The sequence below is a fragment of the Guyanagaster necrorhizus genome (assembly GCF_019112545.1).
Source record: "Guyanagaster necrorhizus MCA 3950 unplaced genomic scaffold BT62scaffold_10, whole genome shotgun sequence".
NCBI classification, from domain to species: Eukaryota; Fungi; Basidiomycota; class Agaricomycetes; order Agaricales; family Physalacriaceae; genus Guyanagaster; species Guyanagaster necrorhizus.
The window spans coordinates 313401-340309 of NW_025064889.1; the positions used below are offsets into that span (position 1 = coordinate 313401).

The 26909-nt window shown below is 47.7% G+C and overlaps 11 protein-coding genes across 11 annotated transcripts; 8 read left to right on the forward strand and 3 right to left on the reverse strand.

Moving 5' to 3' along the window:
* Positions 1-33: 33 nt before the first annotated feature.
* On the forward strand, positions 34-1155 carry BT62DRAFT_919147 (sure-like protein; the record flags this gene model as incomplete). Its single annotated transcript, XM_043184133.1, has 5 exons — positions 34-195; positions 244-379; positions 430-534; positions 599-635; positions 687-1155. 5 exons carry the CDS (start codon positions 34-36, stop codon positions 1153-1155), a joined length of 909 nt encoding a protein of 302 aa, XP_043040699.1.
* Positions 1156-2417: 1262 nt separating this feature from the next.
* Positions 2418-2747, forward strand: BT62DRAFT_931038 (uncharacterized protein). The gene has a single exon (XM_043186053.1). It carries the CDS (start codon positions 2458-2460, stop codon positions 2647-2649), a length of 192 nt encoding a protein of 63 aa, XP_043040700.1. The 5' UTR covers positions 2418-2457; the 3' UTR covers positions 2650-2747.
* An 823-nt stretch (positions 2748-3570) lies between these two features.
* BT62DRAFT_68017 (glycoside hydrolase family 5 protein) lies at positions 3571-5683 on the forward strand. Its single transcript, XM_043181850.1, has 6 exons — positions 3571-3965; positions 4016-4035; positions 4088-4170; positions 4220-4316; positions 4370-4534; positions 4590-5683. The coding sequence occupies exons 1-6, from the start codon at positions 3874-3876 to the stop codon at positions 5552-5554; spliced, it is 1422 nt and encodes a 473-aa protein (XP_043040701.1). The 5' UTR covers positions 3571-3873; the 3' UTR covers positions 5555-5683.
* Positions 5684-5825: 142 nt separating this feature from the next.
* On the reverse strand, positions 5826-8074 carry BT62DRAFT_919149 (uncharacterized protein; the record flags this gene model as incomplete). The annotated part of the gene is made up of 10 exons (XM_043184134.1): positions 5826-6296; positions 6355-6513; positions 6572-7026; positions 7081-7141; positions 7193-7261; positions 7312-7389; positions 7439-7476; positions 7530-7610; positions 7671-7896; positions 7964-8074. 10 exons carry the CDS (start codon positions 8072-8074, stop codon positions 5826-5828), a joined length of 1749 nt encoding a protein of 582 aa, XP_043040702.1.
* A 1676-nt stretch (positions 8075-9750) lies between these two features.
* On the reverse strand, positions 9751-10275 carry BT62DRAFT_68508 (uncharacterized protein). Its single transcript, XM_043181862.1, has one exon. The coding sequence runs from the start codon at positions 10067-10069 to the stop codon at positions 9803-9805; it is 267 nt and encodes an 88-aa protein (XP_043040703.1). The 5' UTR covers positions 10070-10275; the 3' UTR covers positions 9751-9802.
* On the forward strand, positions 9825-11616 carry BT62DRAFT_948142 (sure-like protein). The gene is made up of 5 exons (XM_043188053.1): positions 9825-10219; positions 10278-10413; positions 10464-10586; positions 10635-10671; positions 10765-11616. Exons 1-5 carry the CDS (start codon positions 10082-10084, stop codon positions 11333-11335), a joined length of 1005 nt encoding a protein of 334 aa, XP_043040704.1. The 5' UTR covers positions 9825-10081; the 3' UTR covers positions 11336-11616.
* Positions 11617-12412: 796 nt separating this feature from the next.
* BT62DRAFT_68590 (uncharacterized protein) lies at positions 12413-14187 on the reverse strand. The gene is made up of 3 exons (XM_043181866.1): positions 13977-14187; positions 12629-13928; positions 12413-12563 (listed from the first exon to the last, which is right to left on the reverse strand). The coding sequence occupies exons 2-3, from the start codon at positions 13912-13914 to the stop codon at positions 12560-12562; spliced, it is 1290 nt and encodes a 429-aa protein (XP_043040705.1). The 5' UTR covers positions 13915-13928; positions 13977-14187; the 3' UTR covers positions 12413-12559.
* An 826-nt stretch (positions 14188-15013) lies between these two features.
* Positions 15014-15431, forward strand: BT62DRAFT_919152 (uncharacterized protein; the record flags this gene model as incomplete). Its single annotated transcript, XM_043184135.1, has 2 exons — positions 15014-15130; positions 15183-15431. 2 exons carry the CDS (start codon positions 15014-15016, stop codon positions 15429-15431), a joined length of 366 nt encoding a protein of 121 aa, XP_043040706.1.
* A 338-nt stretch (positions 15432-15769) lies between these two features.
* Positions 15770-16252, forward strand: BT62DRAFT_1004783 (uncharacterized protein; the record flags this gene model as incomplete). Its single annotated transcript, XM_043177083.1, has 3 exons — positions 15770-15831; positions 15864-15919; positions 15972-16252. The coding sequence occupies 3 exons, from the start codon at positions 15770-15772 to the stop codon at positions 16250-16252; spliced, it is 399 nt and encodes a 132-aa protein (XP_043040707.1).
* Positions 16253-20385: 4133 nt separating this feature from the next.
* On the forward strand, positions 20386-22262 carry BT62DRAFT_68679 (galactose oxidase). The gene is made up of 5 exons (XM_043181870.1): positions 20386-20551; positions 20602-21156; positions 21221-21694; positions 21754-21903; positions 21957-22262. The coding sequence occupies exons 2-5, from the start codon at positions 20649-20651 to the stop codon at positions 22154-22156; spliced, it is 1332 nt and encodes a 443-aa protein (XP_043040708.1). The 5' UTR covers positions 20386-20551; positions 20602-20648; the 3' UTR covers positions 22157-22262.
* Positions 22263-22910: 648 nt separating this feature from the next.
* Positions 22911-24609, forward strand: BT62DRAFT_948147 (linoleoyl phosphatidylcholine delta-12 acetylenase). Its single transcript, XM_043188054.1, has 5 exons — positions 22911-23665; positions 23716-23931; positions 23990-24156; positions 24207-24354; positions 24402-24609. Exons 1-5 carry the CDS (start codon positions 23014-23016, stop codon positions 24464-24466), a joined length of 1248 nt encoding a protein of 415 aa, XP_043040709.1. The 5' UTR covers positions 22911-23013; the 3' UTR covers positions 24467-24609.
* The last annotated feature ends 2300 nt before the right edge of the window (positions 24610-26909 follow it).

Genomic DNA, 26909 nt, shown 5'->3' on the forward strand with positions numbered 1-26909 from the left:
ACGCCACTGCCAGCCTCTTTCCTTCCTCCAACAATGCTCAGCAATATTGGGGTCGCTGTGATTTTCCTGGTCCTCTTTGGCGTCCATACCTCTTTGGCCGAGACGCGAAATAAGGTCGTTTTGACCAACGACGATGGCTGGGCAGTAGCGTTAGTTCGGGCGCAGAACAATGCTTTGAAGGCGGCGGGGTATGATGTATGTGTCGCGTCTTCCTTGGGGCCCATGTATATCTGACTGGAACAGGTCATCCTTTCTTGTCCTGCTGAAAACGAGTCTGGCACAGGCTCGTCTAGTGCCCCAGCAACGATACTTCTCATTCCCTGCGAGTATGATACATGTCCAATCGGCTCTCCCGCCGAAGGATTCAATGCATCCGACCGTATGTGCTCATCTCTTCTTGATATCCCTTCCACGCTGATTGGATTGTAGCGCGCCTGAACTACGTCAATTCCTTCCCCGTCGACGCTGTTCGGTATGGGATTCAAACACTTGCACCACAATTCTTCGACAGTGCACCTGATTTCGTTGTCAGTGGTCCAAATGTGGGAAGCAAGTACATCCCCTTTCATCATATTTCGCTGCCTGACACTATATGCAGACAACCTGGGATCTGTCATCTTGGGTTCCGGCACAGTGTGAGTTTGCCTCACAACACTTCCTACACCCTGTCTCATAATCATCCCCAGAGGCGCGGCATGTGAAGCTGCTCTTGAAGGCATTCCTTCGGTCGCATTTTCTGCAGATACCGCTTCGCAGGTGTCCTACACAACCCTCGAGTCTGAGCCCGACTCCACCGACACGCTTGCGGCACTAACATATGCCCAGTTGACCGTCAAGTTCGTGCAAGCTCTAACGTCTGCGGAGGGAACCATCCTTCCCACAGGCATCAGCGTCAACGTCAACTATCCGTCTACTTCCCAGTGTCCGGAGCCTTCAGATTTTAGCTTCATACTTTCCAGGATCAACGAGGACACCAGTGCGACCGATGTGGAACAATGCGGGACAACGAACCTCCCTGCAGAGGCCAATGTTGTGACCCAAGGATGTTTCGTGAGCGTAAGCGTCTTCAATGCCTCGACAAAGGCAGACGTAGACGCCGATACGCAGGCATTTGTGTTGAACCGCATTAGTGGGATTTTGTCTTGTTTACCTTGATTGTACTTTCGTTCAGATTCACTATTCAGCTTGTACAAAATCATATATACGCATTGCTACTTGTGTTCACTCAAGGTTGTTGCTGTAAATAAGACGCGATCGATGATCGTGTCGGTCTTCCCTTAAAACTTGAACATTTAATAATTTGACTTGTGAAAAGTGCGTTGAATCTCACTCCTCGAAGGGATCCTGGTCAAAGGATCTGTCGATTGATTGTTATTCTCCGATACAGATTTAAAATGTGTGTCTCCTGAGCTCGGATACAAATGTGCTATTCCCCGTAAACATTATTTGGTTTCAGACTTGGGAGTCAGAGGATGACAATCAATTTCTACGGTTTTTGGTGACTGGTCTACGATGGAGACGTAGTCCCATGAATCCATAACTTCAGGAGTAGAATAGGATCGACTCGGAAGAGGTAAGAACTCCCTCCAAACAGTTCCCGACATGTTTGAAGTCAGCAGATTGAGTCGAAAATAGATCTGTGGGAGGGTCTTAATGACACTCTGAAAAAGGAACTAAGTATATGTACATAACTAGTTGAATCCACATCAAGTGCAAGCCAAGCATACTGAGCGGGGTCTATGGCAGTCGTGACTGCCATACGATGACAAGTCAGAGGAAAGTCCTCGAGCGATTTTGACGTTAAAACCATTCACAAAGTTCTAACCCCTTTCGAATATATGTATGATCGTCTTCAAACATATCTAGAATTGCCTGTTTGTGCTCCAGGAACCAGCTGTCGAAATGAGTTCCTACAACGGGCAAGAGCTCGTCCCAAAGTAAGATAGAGGACTGCTGAAAAGCCACATCCAACAAGGATGTTATACACCCTGGGTCTATCAAGAGTAATTATAGAACAAAGGCAAACGTACGACCCCCCACCAAGCAAAGCTCAAAGCGTATCAGTAAGTGTACGTTTGCCATCCCACCCCGGCAAAGGGGAATAATTTGGGTCCATGATCAGTTCCGTTGTTTCGTCTTCGAGGAGGGAAAATATGCCATGAATTCGTGGTTCCGTGGACGATGTTGGATCAATGGCATTGAAGAATATGATAAATTTTCTGGACAGAGGACCGATGTACCCCAGCCCACTGGAATGACTTGTTCAAACATTGGTATATAAGAATCGGTGCTTTCTCCTAAACAAGCTAGCGATCAGCATAAAACTGCAATGGAAGAGAACGACGAACCGAAAATTGGACCTAAGTACCGGCGTGGCCAGTTCTCTCGTTCGCCAAACATACAACGATGCACAAATCAAGCCCAAGACCCTGATACGGAGAATCGTATCAATCCTCAATGACAGAAATCGAAGAACAGGTGGTAATTCCGACGTCAGTAGCCAACGAACTTGGGTATCTCTCGATAAGGGCTATCAAACGCTTCACGATTTCAGGCGCGGCCACCATGATAGTGAGATGTTGGACTAGTGGTTTGATGGTTGGTTTGCTACAGTCGCAGAGGCAGGGAAGCCATCGACGAAGGAAATAATGATAGTGGTAGATCATGGTCAGCCGTGTAATCTGGGGGGGGGAGGACTCAGAAGCGGGGTATATGGATTTTTGGATCGTCAAAATACTCAACGTAGACGTGGGTCGCATGTAAAGGCGGATTAGGGCTACGGCTGAACATCTTCCGAAGTATAGATACGATTCCCCTGTTGGCCTCAACGGACGGGTCGCATCCTGAATTGGGGACATGCATCATCACGTAGGATAGCGGCTTGATGGTTTACAGCTGTCCTCCAGTGAAGGGGATGGACGAGTGCGTGGAATTCACCTCTTTGATCATGGGAGATCATTGTTTGGATCAAGAGAGCAAGTCGAGAAAAATTTAACCTGTTCATTGGTGGAATATGCGCTAGCTCAGAGTTCAGCAAGAATACGCAAGAGTGCTATGCAAGTACAGAGTCTGGCCCGATGTCGTCGTAACCACATGTCCCAAAAACAAATATAAATCGTGTGACTGCACGCTAAGGCTCTGCCTTCATTTTGTCCAGACACAAGGCGATTCCTTTTTCGAGCAGCTACGGACCAAATGATGGTTGTATTTTGGAAGGCGGCTGGCACTCCGAGTCTTGCTTTTGGCGACTGCACCTCAGTTTGCATTGTTCATCGGTTCCCTTGTCGTTGGTGGTTCAGGAAAAAGCACTCGGACATCACACTCATACCATGCTTACAAAAAGGGCGAGGCGGTACAACCCTTCATGGCGAACCGTGGACGTCTTTACCTGAAACGACAGACGAGAACCCGGAACCATAGCAGGACAGCGCCCCCCATTGAAAGGAACGCGATAATATTACTCCCGAGTATCTGGCTCAACTTAGCTGGATTTCGGCGCTTCAGCGCGTATTCACAGACAAATCCTATCAACGTCTTTCCACCTACACCCTGCGAAGGAGCTAACATAACTTTTGGCCGGGAACTTCACACTGCTCTAAATGGGGAGCCATAGTATCCCTTAACCGCGTTTTGTTTTGCCACAGATAAGTTCTAAATGTAAATTCAGTACCTTATCTATTTGCTATCGGCGGCCCGAGCTCTGTTCTTTCGTTCATGACCAAGCTATTTTGAGCCTAATCGATTGTAACTAAACATTCGGCGCGGAAAAACATCGGCATTCGTGGACCAGCTGTTCTCTCACTTGCGAATTTCGTCCGGTCAGAATGATACTAAAGAGCCCCACGCCATGGAACCCCCTCATTCCCACCTGCCATGTCTCTGCTCAAGGTATCTGGAACAAAGATTGTTGATGAAGAGGGTAAAGAAGTCATTCTGCGAGGAGCAGGCTTGGGTGGTTGGATGAAGTGAGTGTTTCTCTTCCTCGCTCTGCTAATATCATTTCTAATTGCTGTAGTATGGAGAATTTTATTTCAGGTATTCATTAATCCGTTTCCACGACAATATAATGGCAACTCAGCGTCACTAGGATACCCTGGTTGCGAGTTCCAGATCCGCGAAGCGCTAGCCAATACCATCGGGCAAGAAAAGTCGGATTTTTTCTTTGACAAGGTCCGTAGGCTATCTATTCCGGAATGGCTGTTTTCCTAACCTCACACAGTTCTTGGAATACTTCTTCATGGATGCCGACGCGGCCTTCTTCAGCAGCCTCGGTCTGAACTGCATCAGACTCCCTTTCAATTACCGCCATTTTGAAGGTACGCACGCTCCGCAGCACTTATACGTCACCTTTGTTGATTTTCCTTGGCAGACGATATGAATCCCCGCGTTTTGAAGGAATCTGGATTTAAGCATCTCGATCGAGTGATCGACCTCTGTGCGCAGCACAACATATATACCATCTTAGATCTGCACACCACCCCTGGCGGGCAGAATACCGACTGGCATTCTGACCATGGAGGGCATATTGCGAATTGTACGTTTCTTCTTTGTGCATTGTACGCAGACAATCCTAACTGAAGATTTACCAGTCTGGAACCACAAAGATTTTCAGGACCGTACCGTATGGCTGTGGGAACGTCTAGCTGAGCATTTCAAATCCAATAAATGGATCGCAGGCTACAACCCTATGAACGAACCCACGGACCCCAAACATACTCGAGTCCTCTCCTTTTACGACCGCATCCACAAAGCCATCCGTGCCATCGACCCAGACCATGCCATTTTCTTCGACGGCAACACCTTCGCGTCCGACTTTAGCCACTTTGGCGATATCCACAAGAACTGGGACAACACGGCCTACGCGATCCACGATTACTCCCTCTTCGGGTTCCCGGCCCCGCCGGAGGACTACGTGGGCAGCGAGTCGCAGCTTCACAGGCTCAGGCGGAGCTACGAGAAGAAACGAGAGTGGATGGACCAGCACGGGCTCTGTGTGTGGAATGGCGAATGGGGCCCGGTCTATGCGAGGAGGCAGTACGATGGCGATGCTACCGACGCTATCAACACCATGCGCTACAAAGTCCTCAAAGATCAACTCAATATCTACAATAAGGACCGTCTCAGCTGGACTATCTGGCTGTACAAAGACATCGGATACCAAGGGATGGTCTACGTCTCCCAGGAGACAGCGTATATGACGCTTTTCAAGGACTTCCTCACCAAGAAACACCATCTTGCCGTTGATGCCTGGGGCGCGGATGATTCTGCCGTCCGACACGTCTACCAGCCGCTTGTAGACCACATCATGAAGGAGATCCCGTCCAAGTACCGTGAGCTCTACCCCTTTCCCGTCTGGAAGCTCGATGCGCGCGTAGGCAGGCTCGCGAGGAACATCCTCGTCGCGGAGTTTCTCGTCCAGGAGTGGGCGGATCACTTCATTGGGAAGGAAAAGGAAGAACTGGATCGTATCGCAGCGAGTTTCAGGTTTGACCAGTGTGAGAAGAGGGAAGGGTTGAATAGCATTTTGATGGAGAACGCGAGACTCTTCCAGTAGATGGACAGATGAAATGAAAAATGGACAATACGCATGTACTAGTAGTGATTGACAGATGAACTGCCACCAATTCACCTCAGTGCCCACATAGAGCGATAATCCACGCCGATTGCATTTGCATCCAAACAAGGGTATAACAAGTCAACTGCTAGAAAGTCGAAAAATGAGGGAATCTTGAATAAATACGGTCTACCAGCCCACTATAAATTACGACCGGAACCTCAACAAGCCCGTTGTGAGGTATCTATGCGTGAAAAATGCGGGGTATCATTCAGTTTTTCCCATTGCTCTTGCCTTTCTCGACAGCGGATGAGGTTTCTGCAGCGGCTGTGTCGCTTTCTGTAGCAGAGGCAGCATCAGTCCCAGAAGCAGCGTCTGTAGCAGATGCGACAACTGATGACGACGCGTCTGTGGCTGCCGCGGTAGCAGATGCACTACCAGCGTTGCCCGTAGCCGATGTGCTTGCTGAAGATTTCTTTCCACCCTTGGTCGAAGCACCACTAGTCGCGGACACCGTAGCTTCAGATGCTGAACCCGTGACTGAAGCAGAAGCCGCTGCGGAAGCCGTAGCTGTAGATGCTGAACCTGATACTGAAGCAGAAACCGAGGCGGAATCACTTGCTAAAGATGATGCCTCGGCACCACTCTCAGTTGCCGACACGGTAGCCGAGACACTCTCAGAGGCCGCCGCCGACGAAGCAGTGGTGTTGCTCGCAGGCTCCCCATCGTCGGTGACAGTGAACTACTCAAAGTGGTAAGCAAGGGTACCTAGCAATATACGAAGCACTTTGACAACATACAAAGATGACATCATCCAAGGAACCATGTTGGGCTATTGCAACAATGACGGGCTGGTGGTTCGCCGCTGCGTTGATGGAACTGAGCTTATAGACACCAGATGGGAGGCCCTTGTCGACACTGGCGCTGACCACGCCGTTGACTGCTACTCCATTCACACCCTGTAAACGATTTTAGGTTACCATTCGTCTTCGTGTGCTGAAGAAGAAAGATAACTACCTTGAAGAATGCAAAAGTCTTAGGGTTAGTAGGCGTCTTCTGGTCGAGCGAATCCAGCTCCTCGATAACAACATGTGTATGACCAATGATCTGCCCCTGAGTATTCAGGTGCTGAGGCGCAGCGAAGTAGTTGGCTGTTGCATTAACGAAGTTGCCGGTCTCCATGTTCTGAATAGCCATCGTAATATTAAAAGCCGTGTTAGCCTGGAGCGTGCCAAAGTTCTGCGGGTTAGTGAACTTGGAACTCGGCATGTTATCGGTACTAGGAATGGCGCCAATGGGGATGGGATTGCAGGAACCATTCTGGATCTGTTCGCCGTTGGTAATGGGAGCATCAACTGTAAGACAAAAGTTGATAAAGTTGTTCGTGGTCGTGAGGGACGGAGACTGTCCAGCGACTGGTGGACTTTGGCCGTCGTTAGCAAAGCCAGAACCAATAACACGAGGGTCGAGCGCTGATGGTAATATGAAGTGAGCGAAAAATCAAAATATAACAAAAGAAAACGCACTTAGAGATGTTTGAGCATCACCATTATCTGCAGTGGTGTTACCAGAAGAACCTGTACTAGACTACAAAATAGCCCTAAGCGAGGGAGATGATTGGACAAAAATTAGACAGACTGATGCAGCTGAACTGGAGGTCGCTGTTCCACTACCGGAGTTATTCTTAACGGAGGAACTTGTAGCAGACTATCAAAGACAACATTAACGGTGATGCTAGAGGCACCAGATGAACATACCGAAGCTGCCGACGTGCTTGCAGTATTTCCAGATTTTCCGGTGTTTGACTTGCCATTATTGGACGAGCCAGTGTTCGACTGGGAACATCATTAGTTTCAGGGCTAGAATGCAGCTCGCAAGACATACCGACGCAGCAGATGTCGTTGTTGCGGTTCCCGAGTTACCTGATGATTATCATTAGTTGAAGCAATAGGTAAAAGCAGGAAATTAATCTTACCGCTTCCATTCGCACTACTTGCAGAACTGTTGGAACCGCTGCTACTGCTATTGCTCGAGCTGTTTTTGCCAGTATTGTTGTCTGAAAAAAAAAGGTTGGATTACGTGAAATCTTGGGAAGAATGAGCAAATTCAACCGCACTATTTCCATTGTTAGTCGAACCAGAACCATCGGAGCCACTGCTTCCGACTGCAGAGCCTTCTGAATTGTTGTTCGAGCCATTATCTGTTCTGAGTGTGAGCGACAACCTGATAAGCGAGGGTGAGAAGGTACCACTTCCAGAGCCGCCAGCACTCGACGTCGAAGTGGCGAGCGCGGTGGTAGCAGTGACAGTCACCGTCTGAGTGATGACGCTGACACTCTGAACCTATATATATTATATTATTTAAGGTCAGCACTACGAAAATGATCAAAAACCAAATATTTTAACGCACATCACAGGATTGAGATTGATCAGACTGAATGCTACGGGAAGGCGCAGCCTCAACGGCCGATGCAAAGAAATACAGTCCCAGCAAAGCAAAATAGAGAGCCTTGGAAAACATTTCGACAGAAAGAAGGGAGCGAATACAAATTTAAAGAGCGGGATGGGTTGCAGGCTTGAAAGAGAAAATGAAAATGAAAATGAGAAAGAGCACAACACCAGTGTCTGCGGTCGTATTCGCACTGGGCGAGGCGGAAGAGAAGGGGAAGGGAGAAAGTGGACTATTCCATCGTTTGTGCCTCGCCTTTAAGCCTCCGCGTGGGTCACCCTGCACTTCGGAGCGGCATCTCGGCACGTACCATGTTTGCATTGATTGTTGCCTCGATCTCCTTCTCGATCTCCTTCACATCCTTTGTTTCTCTCGATGCTGTTCTATACAATGGACGCGTGGATTTCCAGCCAACCACTCTAGTACAAATGGCATCTCTTGTTGTTTCTTATACATAATATTGCTAGATCTCTCATCCATTAATAGCATTATCGTCTTCATAACCGCTGTTTTTCCCTTCTCTTTTCCCAAGGACTAGGGTCATCCATTGATCACTTTCCTTCGGAACACACTTCGCCTCGACTCCCTTCTATCTTTAGCTCGATGTACCTTGTCGCCAGCGTAGGTTGGTTACGGCTAGTGCCTTGATTATAAAGAATCATTCTAATATACCATTGAATGTGAACCTATATTACCGGATCAGCGCTACTCGACTCGGTCCGCCGGTGATACCATCTGATAAAACACTCTTACTTGACCGGACGACCTGGTTGTCGATGATTCGCAACCACCACATATACTGACATCCTTCTTGCATCAATCAACCCTGCCGCGTGATGGTGCAGACACATGCTCAAACACACAAGAAGCAAGTCGTTCTTTATTATAGTATACTCGCGGAACTCATAACACTAACAATGACCACGGCAATAATTCAGTGTTTCAATGTTTGTGAAACTTCTTCAGGCCTACAAATGCTCACCCAATATTGAGCCATTAGACCAATGAAGAAATAAAAACAGAGAAACACCATCCAACATGCATAACATGAATTGAACGGAACCAATTCAATTGTACTAACAAACAGAGCAAACTTCCTTTTCAACATGTAGCAAGTGGATCATTTGTTTGCTGCAACCCAAAGACCGCCGAACGGAAGTCCTCGCAAGTGAACAGCAAAGAGAAAGGGGATCCCCCGACAACGCAAGCCAGTACTGCAGTAGCAAGGTCATCATGCCTCCATGTTGCAAGCAGAGCACAGAGGACAAGGGCGGCAAAAATTAGATAACCAATACGGGAGGCGGTGCCTCCGTAATAGTGGTTAAACTATTAAGAACAGATACTACACTTGATCTAAGCCAAAAGGCCAGAGTGGTGAGGTTGTCACATGTCAGGGTGCGCCTTTTGTACCTCCGAACTTTGAGCACAGACCATGTCTGCTTTTAGAATGTCGGATGTCGGACCGACCTTCCTCCAAAGCGCATCAAGTGAGTAAGAAAGGAGCAGCGCAGAAAAGACGCAGTTATGTGTGATATTCCATTCTGTCTATACACTGACAAAGCTTATCCATTTGTGCAAAAGGATGGAGTAACTGATGAAAATTGCCAGAGTCAACAAGTCTGAAGACACAGCAAGATGCTCCGGGTTCAAAAGCTTCTAGTACCGAAGCCTCTCAATCATTCCGTGTGTACTGCGCCATGAAAACCGTCGTTTGCATGGAGAGGATTAGCAGTACTGATGCCCATGTTCGTGACCAAACGATACAATTTATGAAGCACGACACTAACGCTCGAAGTAATCCTAGCAGAAATACCGACAGTCGGAACAAATGATTGGACTAGGTAAAAAAAAATTAAAACCGGAGGCAGCCATTGACTTCTTCTCTTCTATCAAAAGAACTGGAGAGATGGACGGCGCCTTTGTGGCAAGTTCAAGTATCGTAATCGAAGCGGCTCTTTCAACGAACACATATGACCTTATCGTCGGGAGCAAACCACATGCAGCTTGATATGATATCATGGGACAAAGCACTACTAACAATAGCCACAGCAAAGCACCCAGTCCCATTCGTCTTCTACCATGTTCAAATTTGCATTCTTCGCTCTCCTCTACCTACAGGCCGCCCAGGGTAGCAATATTGTCCTGACGAACGACGATGGCTGGGCCGTGGCATTGGTCCGAGCCCAGAACAATGCATTGAAGGCTGCAGGGCATGATGTAGGTGTCATCTTTCTCTCGAGATAGCTCCATGAACGGCTGAATGTGTAACAAATAGGTCGTGCTTTCATGCCCAGCGGAAAACGAGTCGGGTACAGGCTCTTCTACCGCAGCAGCTACGGTGCTTACGTCCCCATGCGAGTATGATACATGTCCAACTGGGTCTCCCGCAGAGGGCTTCAATGCGTCCGACCGTGAGTTAATACCGCTCCTCTAAGGCTCTCGGAGGTTGACTGGCACGCAGCTCATTTGAACTACGTCAATGCGTTCCCCGTCGACTCGGTCCGGTATGGAATCCAGACACTCGCACCCAAGTTCTTCAACGGCAGTGCACCAGATTTTGTCGTCAGTGGTCCAAATGTCGGAAGTACACGAGCATATAAACATTGTTTCATCCGCTAACGTTCTTACGCAGATAACTTGGGGTCCACCGTCCTTATCTCTGGGACAGTGTGAGTATATCTTTCTCCCACGCAGCGCATGAATCCCCGCTAAACCATATGATCTCGTTCCCGTCGTCTCTTCTCATGATCACTATTGCATAGCGGCACAGCATGTGAAGCAGCACGCGAGGGTATCCCTTCTATCGCCTTCTCCGGAGCAACAGCTTCCCAAGTGTCTTACACTACCCTCGAATCTAATCCAGACTCAGTTGACACCCTCGCCGCACTAACATACGCCGCTCTGAGCGTCCACTTCGTGCAGGCGCTGACGGCAGCTGAGGGAACGATTCTCCCACCGAATGTCAGTGTCAACGTGAATTATCCTGCAACGGACAATTGTCCAGATGTGTCAAATTTCAGCTTTGTGTTGTCTAGGATCAATGAGGACGAAGGCGCGACAGATGTGGAATGGTGTGGAAATACAACTTTGCCTGCCGAGTCGAACGTGGTGAAGCAGGGGTGTTTCTCCAGCGTGAGCGTTTTCAATGCATCAACCAAAGGCGATGTGGATGCCGATACGCAGGCGTTTGTATTGGATAGGATCAGTGGGATTCTGACTTGCTTGTCTAGCGGTGTTGGCGGTCAAGTCGCGAATGACGGGGTCATGACGATGGGGACGGTGACGATGATGGCAGTGGCGATGGTAGTGACGGCGATGATGGGGATGGGATGATGGCTAAAACCGTACTTCAAGTCATATTGCGTCCCTCAGCTGTGAGGTTGTTTGAGCATCATCTTTGTCCAACTCGCCGTTATCCATACCTTCGCATTTTTATAATGGTGAAGAGCCCCGTGTTTCAACGTGCGTGCTCTTCGCCATCTTCTAGTTGGGGTCATCGCGTCGGTTTCGTTAGCGAGTCTAGTTATTTGACCGTGGTCCGAACGATATGTAGCTGCGCTACCTCTGGGTAGTTGACATCGCATGTGTAGAAAAGCTTTCAAATAGTGTTGATGTCGATATATTGCAGAAGAATGGTACAAATCTACCTGGACAGAGATACCCACTGCGGAGGAACCAACGCGTGGGATGCCTCTAGAGGGCTATGAGACCTGATTTGAAAGCAAAGGACTTTACTCACCAGGAGTCACGGCAGTCATGTTGCTTTTTCCGTCCCTAATGCCCGGACTGCGCTGCGTCCATCGTAGCTTGTTCAAACATTGTCGCGAGCATATCGTGTTGTGGAAGTTAGAAACTACACACAAGACATGCCAGATTTCAGCGGCTACAGCTTAAATGGCAAAAGACTAGCGAGATTTAAATACAGGAGCTGGGAAAAGTGGTAGAAGGGAAAAGAAAACAAGAGGCACGTCATGATTGTCTCAGCTTGATGCGCGTCTTTCCGAAACTGTCAGCGTCGGCAGCAACGAACTCGCCCAATCTTTACTCGTGGTCAGCGGTATATCTTGACGATGCATGGAAATTTCCAGCAAAGATGATGCATAGAAACTTGTTGATATCGGAACTACAACGCGTCATATCTTTCGAATGCGATGCACCCATCACCCATACTGGTTCTGAGGCTTGCCTGCCCTTTCGTTTTGAAGGATCCTGGAGATGGCTTGCCGTGCATGTGTTGCATGAACCGACATATCTGGATTGTTAAATTACCCCACAGGCGGTGCCAGGGTGCGTTTTCTTGTCTACTTGGACGACGCTAACATAGTATCCAGGTGGCATCGGATATTCGTCTTCTCGCGTGTATTTGCAGTGTTTCAAGAACTTTTGGTTTCTTACGAGCAATATTCACCCAGCGCAACTGCTTAGCTTGTCGTGCAGGGCACTGAATAAAAGCCTTCATTCCTGGTTAGAGGTTCCTATTTTATTGATGCTCTACCGAATGTTCCACAAGTAACTGACAATACACTAGAAAGTCCTACTTGTCTTCAATACATGGTCCTATCTGGAAGAAAAAGAGGTATAATATGCACGGATTCACACTAAGCTGGAACGATAATCGTCACTGACATCTCGTATTCTTGATCACTCTCCCGGCACCTTGCTGGCAAGTTATTCAGATATTCACGAGTGGGCGATGTCATGATGTCCATTTCATCAATCCCAAAGAGCTGCCGACACCCAACCGCGACAGATTCCAAACGTTGCAGCGATCGACCCTTATCGCCTTCTGGCCGGAAGCAACGAGACTCAATCATATCCGTGACGAACCCCTCATACGCAGTCATGTTCCGTACTAGATACATCTCCTCCGTATGCGGGCCCTCAAGTCTCTTACCATCTCTGGAATGATACTCACTCGTCCACACTAGCTCGAGGTGCTTGAGCCTTGGCAACATGGGATATCTTGGACTATAATCAATCAGTCGGGGCGTGCGTGTCAGGTCTCGCAAGAGATTGTATGACAGCATATATCCTTGGTAGCCATCGAGCTTATACGATGCCTCGTGTACGACAAGCCGGGTTAGTGTAGGCAGCTCTGTGAGCACCTGCATCAGTGACAGGTCGTGCGAAGGCATCTTACTCAGGACGAGCGAATGAAGTCGATGGCCCGCCAGAGAAGGCAGCCAGTCATATTGTGTCACTCGGCTTTGGATCTCTCGGATCCCATAGCTTGCCACGTTAACTTCGAGCGACAGATGACGCAAGGAAGGCATATCCAAGACTCGCAAGAAAGTCGGGATGTTCGTGCATGAAGAGAACTTCAAGGCATGGATACCGCTTGTGGCTAGAACGGGTTCGATACCGCTCGATGAGTCACAGTTACCCGATATCACTGCCCTGCGTAATTGCGTGCACGACAGATGCGCGAGAACGGCGTCCATCTCGCAATCATGGAATTCGATGGACGTGACGTCGCGAAGTCGCAATGGTCTAGGTCGGGACCGGAACAGAAAATTGGCGATCTGGCTTGTCTCCTGCACTTCGAGCAAATCCTTGTAGGTGATTGAGGTGAGGAGGAGCGTCTTATTAGGGTTCTCTTCCGACTTCTGGATGAGGACCCCAATCGTGCGAGAAGTTTGATGATGTTCAAGGAGGAAAGGCTGGGGGTCGATGATGGGCTTATAATCTTCGTCTACAGGCCCAACAACGCGACAATATCTCTTCCTCAACTTCTCGCATCGGCGGGATAACGTTCTTCCCTGGGGAGATTCTTGAGAGAGCGCTTTGTACAGATCTTTGGGGGATCCTGTCCAGCCACTGGTCTTCTCAGGCTCAGGTGTGACGTCTTTCGGCCTGCTATACGGGCAGGGCCTGGCGCTCTGGCTTTGCGTGAAGCGACTGCTCTTAGGCATTCTGAAATTCAAAACTTCAAAGATGTCAGTCAAGGCTCCTTGATTCCCATCTGGAGACTTACTGGAATAAAGAGACGCAGTGGCTATGGGGAAACTTGAATCTTGGGGAGCTCTTGTAGCGAGGATTTGAAGGTGGATACAATGCAAGAGAATCTGTGGTTCTTATATGTCTTCACACACTATGGCCAATCCTAACGAACCAAAAACAATGGTGCTTGGTGGTGGCGGGAGGGAAAGACAACGGATGTGCTGGCCGACCAGGTCCATGCGGTTGCAGCGCGTTTGATCGCCGAGTTGCCGAATGCTGTGCCCCCAAATTCTCTCTGCCAAATAACGCCTCTTTCTACACCAACGAGCTCGTTACTTTTTAATATTCAGTCGAATCCCCACAATGCGTATTGACAATAACATAAATTTCGTCGTATCAATGTTCAAGTCATGGTCCTTCATCGATCCATTTGCCTAGCTGGTGCCGGATTTTCTACTAAGCGCCCAAGTGATGCATACCCTGGGTCAGGTTTCTTTACGGTCTTTCAATTCCGGTATCTCTTTCGATTTACTCGCCGAAGGCCAGGAAACAGAGGCAGTTTGCCTTGCTATCTTCACACCTTGGGTCAGGGTTACCTCTGGTTATTCACGTGGACTCCATATGTTCCTGGCGACACGGTCTTATGACCCTTTCCCTCCGTCAAATCCCGACGATGTCTTCCGGGCCGCTTTCTCCGTTTCTCAGGTGATGTTCTCTGTACCATCTGTCTGTCTGTCTATTCCAGCAGCAATCGCGGAGAATCCCTGGTTCTATCCTCGAAGCCTATGAAGGAAGGATATCAATCATTGACATGTCGCAAAAAATGATCACCATGTTCGCCTTCTCTGCAGTCATTGCGGCACTTACAATATCCAGCAGTCGGACGTAGAATGCGCTGTCGAGCGTAGTGACCATGGCACAAATGACTCAGCGTTTATTTTGAAAGCGTTTGTGAACTAAAAGGATTCGGTGATTACCTTCATCGAAGCCAATTACAGCGCGTTTACCCCAATGTCGTTTATGGGCTCGAGTGCGTATCACAGTAATAGTTATTACCGTCAAGGTTTATTAATGTTCCTTACCATCTTGGCAAGAAAACGTCATGATCCACCTGAATGGAAACTCAGCCTTCCCAATAATATCTCTCAAGTACGACAAGCCATCAACTCCACGAACAATCCACCGAGTGTACGCGCGCGGCTTTATAGATATTCGCCGCTAACACCGTTTCATTGCCCAGACTTATGCGACGCCATGGTTCTATTTCAGTGGTTCCGATGTGCAGCTTATCGGATCCAAAAGCGACGAATGGGGAAGATTCAATGGCTTCGGACAACAGTGGTGGGATGCTGGAAACCGGGCAGGGCAAATTTCTCGCCAAGGCGTTTCTGATGCGGTGTTTCAGGCACTCCGGCCTCAACTGGTGACGTCGTTCAATGTTACCAATGGGCATTTACGCGGTCCCAAGATCATCAAGCCTATAGCTTGAGGTTGAAACCTGCCTGGCCAAAATGTATGCTTCGAGAATAATTTTCTGGATGCGAAGCCAGATAACGGGAGGTGAGATGTCACCGTCGTAAGTTTAAGGGGCCCTTGCTTCGTCACTTCGTTTCTTAATCCTTTCTATTAGAGTTTTCCTTTCAACACGTGAGCGTTGAAACATGCTATCTCACTCCTAGTAATACCAACATACATGGGACCGCTCTATCTAAAGACAGTATCAATGTATCGGGTCAAAATATCACCATTGATGGGTATGCGAAGGCTTGTAGTATTTCAAGTTCCGTGTCGTTGACTTCTGTGCACTTCTCAGCTATTACGGACACAATGGCGACGACTGTGTCTCGGTTGTCAATGGCGCAAGAAACGTCCCTGCATAAAGCGGCTTTGTACGGATTCTCATCTCACGAATTATCTGTAGGCTCGCTAGGACAAAAATGGTGCTGTACAGAGTGTGGGAAATGTCGTATTCGGGAAGTGGACGATGGAGGGAGGGGTTAGGCGAGTATTACTCACAATTCGTGCCAAGTAAGGACGTTGACTGCCCTTGTGGAGAGACGTTTCATCCTGCATGAATGCCCCCTCTATGAAGAGCAACGGGGGACCCTTCGGAACGTGTCAAGGACCATGTACCTACCGGACATCCTCGGCACCAAAGAAGGAATCACAGCACTGAGCCAGTTCATGGAAACCACAGGAGCGTTCACCCGGACGGGACAACTACGAAACGAGAGGCTCGCCCCAGAGCCAGAAGAAGAGGGAAAGTGGTGGGAAGAAGACGAGGGCGACACAGAAGACGAGCATGGATAGCCGCCGCGCACCCACCACATCATGGAACACGACCAACCTAGCCGGCACCCAAGACACGATCGCAAAGCACCTCACGGCTTCGGCCAACCGCAGAATCAAACTAATCAATTAGCCCACTACGGGGGCGCAAAGTACCATACATTTCCGTTCCTCTACTCCACATTACACGCCAAAACACCAGGGGAACTCGGAAGGAAGAGCGGAGGGACCGGAACAAGAGGGAGACAGGATCCTGAGGACCTGTATCTCCACCGCGTCTTAGTAGTTAGGTTACTTGTTGCGGTTAATCAAGTGCTGAAAACAAAAAAAAAAGATGGAGGGAGCGGTGTACGGTGCCCGCATGAGGCCATCAAATGCTTGTATGATAAACGTGTCATTGACTTTCGTATCGCAGTTCAAAGTTGGACTGGTCGGGGACACGCAACGAAGGTGACATGGGAAAACATTGCCCTCGAAGGTGTCTCAACGCGTGTTTTGATCACACAGAAGTAAGGAAGACATCCTTCTTCTCGGTCGTACGCTGGCAATAGCGTATAGCTATTACGATCAAGATAAGGGCCCCCGTCCGGAGAAACTAACCAAATGAGCACACAGATTTCAAACTTCACTTGCAAAAATTTTACAGGCACGTTGACTGAGAATTGGAGTACGTGACAAATAATACTTCGAGCTATCTCCTCCGGCGCTCAATTCTGAGGTATCTGTCATAACTGATGGCACATGCATAAGTGATCCATGTCGGAGTTACGTCGAGGGTGGCGACGCAGCATAGGCTATCATATTCGATCTCTGCCCGGGTACAGGTAACCCCATGGTCCCGAAATTCTTTGTTATACCCTTCATTCTTACTATCATCTCATGACAAGCACTGAACCTCAGCTTCTCGGGAGTTAATGTCAACCCAAACGACACATTAAAGGAAACCACAGTGATATGCAAATCCCACCACATTGGCCGGAGAAGAGGAGGAAACTCTTGGATTTAAGATTTGATTGTAATGGACCTCTGGTTACGACGACGATTGAACCCAATACGGCGGATTCAATGATGAAAGCTGGTAGTATTAGCATGGCGGGGATGTTACTGGTTAGGATTACGCTACTTCTTGGCGTTTGAAAATTGCAAAAATGCGATGCTCCGGGCCCCGTTATTCCCTTTTGCTCATAGTACAGAGCGTCACCATGCCAGGTCCTTCATGCTTTGTATATGTTTTTGCATCTTGGTGAATTAAATAATATTTGCCCTCAGGCCAATCTCCCACCTTAATACCATTGCTAACGACGAATAACGGACAGACTGTGTTAGCATTGTCCTTCCTGGTGGGCTTACCGACATCCCTTATACATGGAATAACTTATAAGCAGAGTCTTAACGTGATGACGCTGTTAACTGGGTCCATCATTGACAGGAACAACTAATAATGGAAGTGGAGCCTGACAACACCACTACTACTTTCTGACTTGAAATCAGCAGCACACTGAACCGCGGTTCAAACGTGACAATGCAGTTTCTAAATCTGTTCTGCGATCTTACCTAAGCATCAATTTTTTTCACCGCCGACTTTATCTCCTCCGCCGCTTCAGCAGCTTCATTGATGCAGCCCTTTGTCTTTATCAGGAGCCACATCCATCTGTTGGATTTTTCACCTTTCCCTTGCTTTTAGAGCCATGTGGCAGACTATTCGCAGTGACTCACTGGACTCACGCAGGGGGCTGCCACCAGTTAGTTGCATAGCTACAGTGTACTTGTAGTCTGCGCTCTGGTCTCAAGTTGTCAGCCTTTGAAACCTGAGCATGATGAACATATTCAACCTGGGATGCAGGCCCAAGCCCAGCACCAGACGTTTTGGTGGACAAATGAAGTTCTCAGGCTACAGCAAGCTGCGTCAAACCTATGCCGGTAGGCGACTTCTATGATAGCTTTACTAGAAAGTGGCATATAATTAAGCGCTCCATCCGCTTCACCTTCACAGGTCTGCCATGCACAAGATTCTAGGTTTAATGTTTGATTTATTGCTTGTCTGCCATTTAAAAAGTCTTCAGTCATATTAAGCCCTCCAAGATCAGCTACAGTAATGCGCTTGCTCTGCTTTGTGTCCTTTCTCGCTGTGGCTGCAGTATGTTTAGGAACAAGCTCAGGACCCGAGCTATCGAATCCGGCAGTATTTCTACCACTTGTGCGTATCCACCGCTACCAATTTACGTGTTTCTGTAGCTCACGTTCAAACTTCAGCGGACTAATATGTGCCTTCCGGTGCCTTTCCAGACACAGTGTGGTCAGATCCTTCGGACTTGGATAGGAATGCACTCCAATGGCAGCGAACTGGACGTAATAGCGTTTGCAGTCGAAGCTGATGTAACGGAAATTTGGCTTCCTGTGGATGACCATAGCATCGACACCTTTGTAGCTATCGCAGATATTTTGGATACGTATCTACTTCAACAAGGCGCGTGTCGGTCTTCCTGGCAAGAATCTATTATTTCAACACTACGCCGAAAATTGTGTGGCTCATGTTTCCGACCAATCGCACTGATCTCATTGCTTCATCAGCAATCTTCCGATTTTATCCTTCGCGTACGGCTTCTATAATACTTTGTGTTTTTTTAGCAGATGCGTTAGGGTGCCGGTCTTTTAAAGCCAAAATTCCTTATCACCGCGAATGGAAGTGCTAATGCCGAAATCCGTTTCGTTGGCAGTTGGAGCGCAGAAGGAAGACCAATAACGGTTCTGTTTCTCCAAGCGCTACTTCTGTTAATGTCAGCGAATCTAGTGACATAGAGGTTGGTGAGGTAGTGCTGCTTTTTCTAAACGCAGGTCGTCAAGCATGAGGTACTCTCATCGAATCGCAAATATTGCTCGTGGAGTCTACCTAGGAAAATACGCTTACTCACGTTTCCCGGTTGGCTTGGCGTGTTTAGAAGGGAAGGATCCGTATGTTAGGCCGATGAATGTTGGGTTCAACGTTGGAGGTCTGCGCCACTACTTATTCTCCCTGCGCAGTGTCAATTGGTCTAACAAATGCTTTTCATAGTGAAAGAGTACATATTGAACACGTTAATGAATCGGAGGTGCAGGATGTTAGCAATGGCGCATTTAGAATGGCGTCAAACGCCTTCTACACCGACAATCATTCCATTAACAGCGAACGTAGTCATGCTGATACTGTGCTTGTTCTCGGTATAGTCGTTGAGCGTAACTGTGCTCATGGTTTCTACGCCAATAAAGGTGGATTATGACTATGGTTCAATGTCCAATTGTCTACAGGCGTCCGTGTGATGGACAACAACGTCGGAACTAATTTTCAAAAATATTTGGACGTTTTTTCAAGTTTATTTTCTCCGACAGACCTAGAATCTACGCCACCATATACTTTTGCAACGAGGAGCGAACCATAGTGTCATCTTACAATTCCATCGGTAATCTATAGTTGGCCGTATTTGATACCCGCCCTCATTAATTTCACAGGAGCCTTGGCAGTGCTACAACGACATGGCGTTCCACGCCTCATGTACGCTCTAAATCTACATCGTACCGAATATCCGTTGACATGCCGTGTTGTTTTCAGATGCGTACTTCAATTTGATCGAGGTTAGTCCGCTTGTCCAGTTTACTCGGAAGGCTCCAAGTTTTCCAAAGAAGTACTTTCTACGAGGGCCGTGCAGACAATTCGTACGTGTTTTGGATCTGGAACGGAATGGATGCGTACTCAACAACTGTGTAGGCATGATGATGCTGACCAAGGTAAACCCTTCCTTACTTTACCTTCCGGCCACCAAGAGTAAATTGAACGCAGTTGATCTCCACGCCACTGGTCCTGGGAACGTCTAGCTTCGCAACAAAGTGCAATATTGCATATTGTCCGCAAACAACGAGACGCAAAAACAGACAGCTGTCGGTAACGTTATTTACGACAACTTGATCTCTGTTGAAAAATCGCAGTTCACCGGAGACAATTACCTTGCAGGAGATACTCAATGGGGGAATCTCTCATGCGGTGCTGTGATCCCAGTGCTGAGACGTCCTCGTTCTTCGGATCTTCGGCTTGTCCGTTCTTGGTGAGATCTTTGCCCTCTTCTATCACTAGTTCGATAATAAAGGATGGTAACTTGGGCCTCAAGGTGGACGACTGAAGACAGTCAAACACGATGCCTGCCGGTAAGCGAACAAGACCAAGCTGGTTTGATGGTTCGAAGTAGTACCTGTATCAAGTACTGAGTAATAGCCGATATCTTTCTTGTCGAATTCGAACAATTGAAATAGAAGGTAGTAATGGAAAACTAGGGTTGGGCACGTGCGCAGGTGAGCCGTTTGAAAGCTTCTTTCAGGATGGTGATTAACGACCATCGAAGGCATCATCGAGTTCTATTACTCACGGTTCTATTACTCACGGTACAACATGACTTCTCGCCATCCTCATGTTGTTCCTGAGAAAACATCATCCCCTCCCTCTCGGTCCTACCTTGGTTCCTTAAGGCAGGCAGTACGTCTCGCAAGTTTGAAAAACAGTTCCTCGAGCTACTTCGGAAGTTCGCGAAAGCTATCCCCTGGAACATCAAATTTTATAGCTCGTGCTTCGTCTGGCTCATCGGAACCGATACATTCATCAATGAAGGCGTCTACGATATCTTCTGCGGAGCCAGAGGAAGAAGGAGATACTGCTAAGAACAGCACCAACTCCTGGAGTGGCACTTATCCAAAAATGCAGAGTTCTCCCCTCTTATCCCACGACAAGGATGCAAAAGATGCTCCAAGTGCGGTCATGCACTGGAGCCGCGCTCCAGTATACGGAACGTTCCCTCCGAAGATGCGAAGACCTTCTGTGACCCTCTTAGATAATGTTGCTTGGGTTTTTGGTGGCTACCATATGGGTGTTGGAACAAGCGATATATATTATTTTGATACAGGTATGATATGACGCTCATCGTCATATTTGTATCCCGTCAGTTCAGCTGATTAGATCTGCTGTAGATACAATGCACTGGTCCCGACCCGATACGGTGGGCAGCCCTCCTTCGCCGCTTGGCGGACATACTGCCACTCGCGTCGGTAGAAAGATCGTCATATTCGGAGGTGGTGACGACGAGACATGTTTCAATCATGTGTATGTCTTTGACACGACTATGCGTGAGTGGTCGCGTCCGGTCATCATGGGCCGTGAACCCTCCCCAAGGCGAGCTCATTCTGCCGTGCTGTACGATAAGAAGATTTGGATATTTGGCGGAGGAACCGGAGCTGGTGCACTTGACGATCTATGGACCCTGGACGTTTCGGACATGAATAACATGCGATGGAAACTGATAACGACAGATGGCTCTCAAGAAAAAGAAGAACCCTGCGCGAGGGGGTATCATACCGCCAATTTGGCGGGGAAATACATGATTGTCATTGGAGGGAAGTCCCAGTCAAGAGCCTGTTTGTGGGATATATGGTTCTTTAGTTTTGGTACGTGTTTGTTTTTTGTTTCCGAGGGTCGTTCGATATCCATGAGTGTCGTTGTTTAGTAGATCTAAAATGGCATGCCATCGACATACCAAAAAGGAATCTACATGTTCGTTTCGCGCACACGTCCACGCTGGTTGGATCCTATCTCTTCATACAAGGCGGCCACGACGGGAATGATCACACTTCCGAATTGCTCACCTTCAATATACGTGCGTTTCATCTATCACCTCCAATGCCACACAAAAGTAATCTCTATTTTTAGACGAAATGCGGTACGAGAAACGACATGTATGTGGAACTCCGCCCAGTCAGCGGGGATATCATGCAGCTGTTCTTGATGAAAGCCGGCTATTTGTCTTTGGAGGACACGACTTTAAGACTGGCTATTGTGATGTGCATGTTCTTGATTTAGCTGGTTTGGCCTACCTTCCACAGGTTATCGGATTTCAGGTTGATTTATAGGCCATTTTCAGAGGAACGTCGGAGGTGACAATATGTCGATTTACTTCAGCTGGACGATGTATGTACTACCAAATTTGTATTCTGCAATGTACTTGACTGCTTAACAATGCAGCCGTCAATAAAGAGATTGAAGATTTCGACAGCACCTATCCGAATGAGACGAAGTCAAGAGTCTAGATCGCTATCAAGCTTCGTACATTTTGGACTCAAGTTCGGAGATCAAAAGGGCAGTAGTAAGGGTGAACCGAACCTGGGAAGATTCGAGTTCGTCTTCGATCCACTTTTTCTTAGGCTTTCAGGACGGCGCAGCCTGCTTAATCTCCCAATCAGAACTCAGTGAATTTCCGGGACGAAGGCCACCCGGAATCTGTAGAAGTTCAAATGCCGGGTACACTGAATGGATTTCGGATCCTTTCCGACGTTACGGACGATATGTTAGTGAAATAGTTGCATGACATATGTACCACAGAGGAACTCGATATTAAGTTTTGAGCCACATCAAATTCAAGGGATCAAAGTCGTTTATGCCTTGACATTTTTCCTTGGTTTTTCGCATCGTGACTTACGATGGCACGGATACCGGACCCAGTCAGGCCAGTCAGGGCTTCAAGAAGGCTGTATTCGGAACGGAAGACCACTTTAAAAAAATTCGGAGATAAGATAATGGGAAACATGGAAATAAGGGTCCATCAACGTAGGACCCCGATCACCTTGTTTGTTCTTTTCATTCTTAATTTCAGATATTGAAGGACCGATTTGTCTTGTCGAAAAACATGCATCTATGATCTATCAGCGTCCCTCACCGAATAAAAAGAGTACTTCAGAACGAAACATGGATACGGCTTTCCCAGCTCCAGATGGCCCCTTCGTCTACCACTTTTTCTTCTACGAGCCTTCAGACTAAGCACTGCGAGTCTGAGGGAAGGAAACTCCCAGTTTTCACCCCCCTTCCTTACTCCATCTCCCAGATTCGAGCAGCCATTCCTCCCGAGTTCTTCGTCTTCTCGACTACACGTGCACTATTAACTCTCACACGCGACCTCATAACCACCGCATTTTTCTTTTATCTCGCTCTGCGCATACCTTCTGTCCACTTACCGGCACCGCTTGACATATATTCCCCCCTTATACGCGCCGCTGCCTGGCTCGCGTACTGGTGGTTCCAGGGCCTTGTTTTAACCGGAGTATGGGTTCTCGGTCACGAATGTGGCCATGGCGCGTTCAGCCCGTATGCATGGCTTAACGACATGCTGGGATATATCCTGCACACGTTGCTATGGACTCCTTATTTCAGTTGGAAAATAAGTCATCATAGGCACCACATGAACCATGCCAGCATGGAACGCGACGAGGTCTATGTCCCGAAGACGCGGTCAATTCTTGGGATACCGTCGAAGGAGCAGGAGAAGGAACATGGTATAGATTGGGATGATTATTTTGGTGATACGCCCATCTGGACTTTGATGATGCTCATCCGACAGCAACTCCTTGCGTTTCCAGCCTATCTCCGTAAGGTCTCCCGGACTTGGTTTCTCACTATCATCTCACTTCTCGTTTAGTAACGAACGTATCTGGACAGCCAGACTATCCCCCAAATACAAACCATTTCTCGACGTCTTCCATATTGTTCACGCCCGAACAACGTAATGCGGTCATTCTATCAAACATCGGTATTGGGAGTATGTTCTTCATCGTCAGTGCTGCCGTTAGGCAGTGGGGATGGTGGAACGTTATTGCACTATACGGAATTCCTTGGCTAGAAGTGACCCACTGGTGTATGTCTTTTTTCTTCCACATTTTTCGCTCGATTGTCCCGACATGATATCCTCCTAGTCATCATGATAACATACTTACACCACACGGACCCCGTACTCCCGCATTATCGTGCTGCGCAGTGGACCTTTGCGCGCGGTGCGGCAGCCACTGTCGACAGACCATTCCTAGGCTGGATGGGTAGATGGTTCTTACATGATGTGGCACACTATCATGTTGTGCATCACGTACGTCGTTCTGTCATTAAGTACGCATCTGGATGCTTAGAAATTTTCAGTTCTTTCCGAAAATGCCCTACTACCATGGCGCCGCTGCAACTAAACATCTAAAGGCTTTTTTGGGCGAGCACTATTGCTGGTCAGATGAACCGATTTGGGAAGCGCTTTGGAATAGCTATAATAAGTGTCAATTTGTGGAGAATGAAGGTCAGTTGAATCCAAGTCGACGATTGACCGATGCTAATCTGATGTAGGCGATGTTCTATTCTACCGGGACAAGCGGGGGCATGCAGTCGTTAGGGCCGTAGATGAGATTTAAGATGGGAAAGAAAGACTTGGTATTTGGATTGTTGGCTGCATATTCATGCTTTTTTCTTGGAAACATTACATAGTTATATAATATGTCTAGACGAAACCAAGCGCGCGTTTTGCGTCATTCAGAAAGAACTCTCATAATGCGACGCTTACCATAGATGCTTATAATTTTTGGTCAACACATGTCCGCCAGCGGATTTACGGTACATAATGCATTTCGATCTTAGTGTAAGAACACGTATTTTTCGTTGGCGGCGTTTTGACACCATACATTGGGCGTAATCCTCCATCTCATCAATCTTGACTTGCCTTCTGTGAAGTCCCAACGTTACGCTTATTACCCGGGGTGCATAGTACATACTAGTGGCGCTCGCCAATCCAACATAAGCAATCGTTACAGACAAAATGCGTAACCTTGAAGCGGAATAAGTCACTTATGACCCAAAGTGCTCGAGTACGCACTAAGTTAGTTCAAATGCACCATGGCTGGTGAAGTCTAGACAAGTAAGAGCCAGATGTCGAGCGCGTCTATCTGAAAATTCACACCTGCCAAATCAGCATGGAATCCACACTCTCACCCTCGAATCCTCTGTCACAGCGGAAGCAAATCAAGCGTAAAATGGCATCTGGTCCCCGTCTGTCAGGTGGGATTCAATAAACGATGATCTCCCAATATGGGTGAAGCCGGGGATCACTAAAAAGCTTGTACGACTCGAACAGAGAGCATCGAGAGCGGTGACAGAGGTCGCAGTTAAACTGTCGCAATTTGATAACCGTCGCATCCTCCCATTCAAGAATCAATTGGTGAGTCCTGTACCGGTGTAAGCGCAGAGTAGGTGGACTCCCGCATGGAGCTTGATCTCCAGCAGTGTAGATTAGATGGGGTGAAGGATAATATCGGCAGCTGGTAATTTAAAGTGCAGCCGATGTGGCAACGTGAGCGAAACGTCCTCGCACGGCTTTCGTGAAGCCAAAAGTTATATCCAAGGCGCTGATAATAGATGAGCTTCTGGATCCACGAATTTGAATTAGTCCTCGAGTATGTTTAAGACTCTATCTGATCAAGTGGAACTGATAAAGAGAGCAAGGTACAAGCCGAATACGCCGTAAGGATAAACGTCTTGCTGCATGGTACCTGCGATGACGAATTATAGACACGAGCAAGGCGTACGGTGCGAGTTACATCTTGTGCCTCTTCCCAAAGTGCGATGACTCATATTTGTAATAATAACAGTGCCGTGTAACGGACTTCGGGCTCGTGGACATACTGGTATTCAAGACTCAATTGTAAGCCTTGCGCAACGATCGATAATCAGGGCCAGCTTGAGCGATTCAGGGATATAGCCTAGGTAATCAGATACCTAAAGGCTCTGTTCACAGCATAGTGAGAAAAGATCATCAGGGCCAATAAAGGAGGAATTCGTTATCGACAGAGTGAAGGAGGGATGAAGAATTTTGACTTGGACTAAACAGGAGCGTCCCCATGGGTACATTGAGAATCTTCCACTTCTTGTCTTCAAGGGAAAATCTAGCAAATAATTAACTTGCTAGGCTCTGACGCGTTAAACTTGCAGGTGAAATTCATAGCGATTTACAACAGTGGTCTCCAGTTCTCTGTGGTCTCAGAAGATCCAGGTCTCCGGGAGCGTAATTGAAAATTGCCTTCTAGAAAAGGCTCTCGGTGGATCAGTACAAGGTCAGGGTAGGATATGAAACTCCAAATCGTAAAAAGTTCATGGCAATGTACTGGTGGAACGGCTGGGCTGAAGTGGCGGCAACTGTGAATATTATTAGATATACGGTTGTGAATTAGAGGAAGAAAAAGTAGAATCATACTGCATAGGACTCTCAGAAGCTTTAGCACATTGCACAGCCTGAAATATGCACGACCGTTAACATTTATCAGAAAATGACTGTAGGCTCTCCCGAGATACATATCCAGCACACGTGAACTCCAATTATTATACTCTGAGTCGCTGCATGAGGGAACTATACGATTTGAGGATCTATTGGCTGATGTTACTTCAGTGGTGCATCTCGTTTCCTACATTAAGCGGACCCCCCTGATCGATATGGGCCTTCTAGCGCGGTCGATACTGAATACAGCCTTACTAATTGTTCATTCAATCATGACAGATCCTGATGCAAAAAAAAAGCGAATACCGTGACAAAACGTCACGAGACTAACTGTGGCCTTTAAGGCCACCACCATTCGGGTTGTAAAGGCGGCAATGTAGTGGAACTCCACTCGAACTGTGTTGGAACTTTGTGGAAACGATGACACGCGGTGATGACTAAGCCTTTTTTGTGCGTCCTGCAACTGCTACTTTCAGTTTTCAATGACTGAGCTTCTTTCATTATAGAGGCCGTTGATACTACCGCTAGTATGTTCTCGTAGTTAGGCTCGATGCACGACACGAAGTTCCCGGGCCTTTTCATCAAGAATC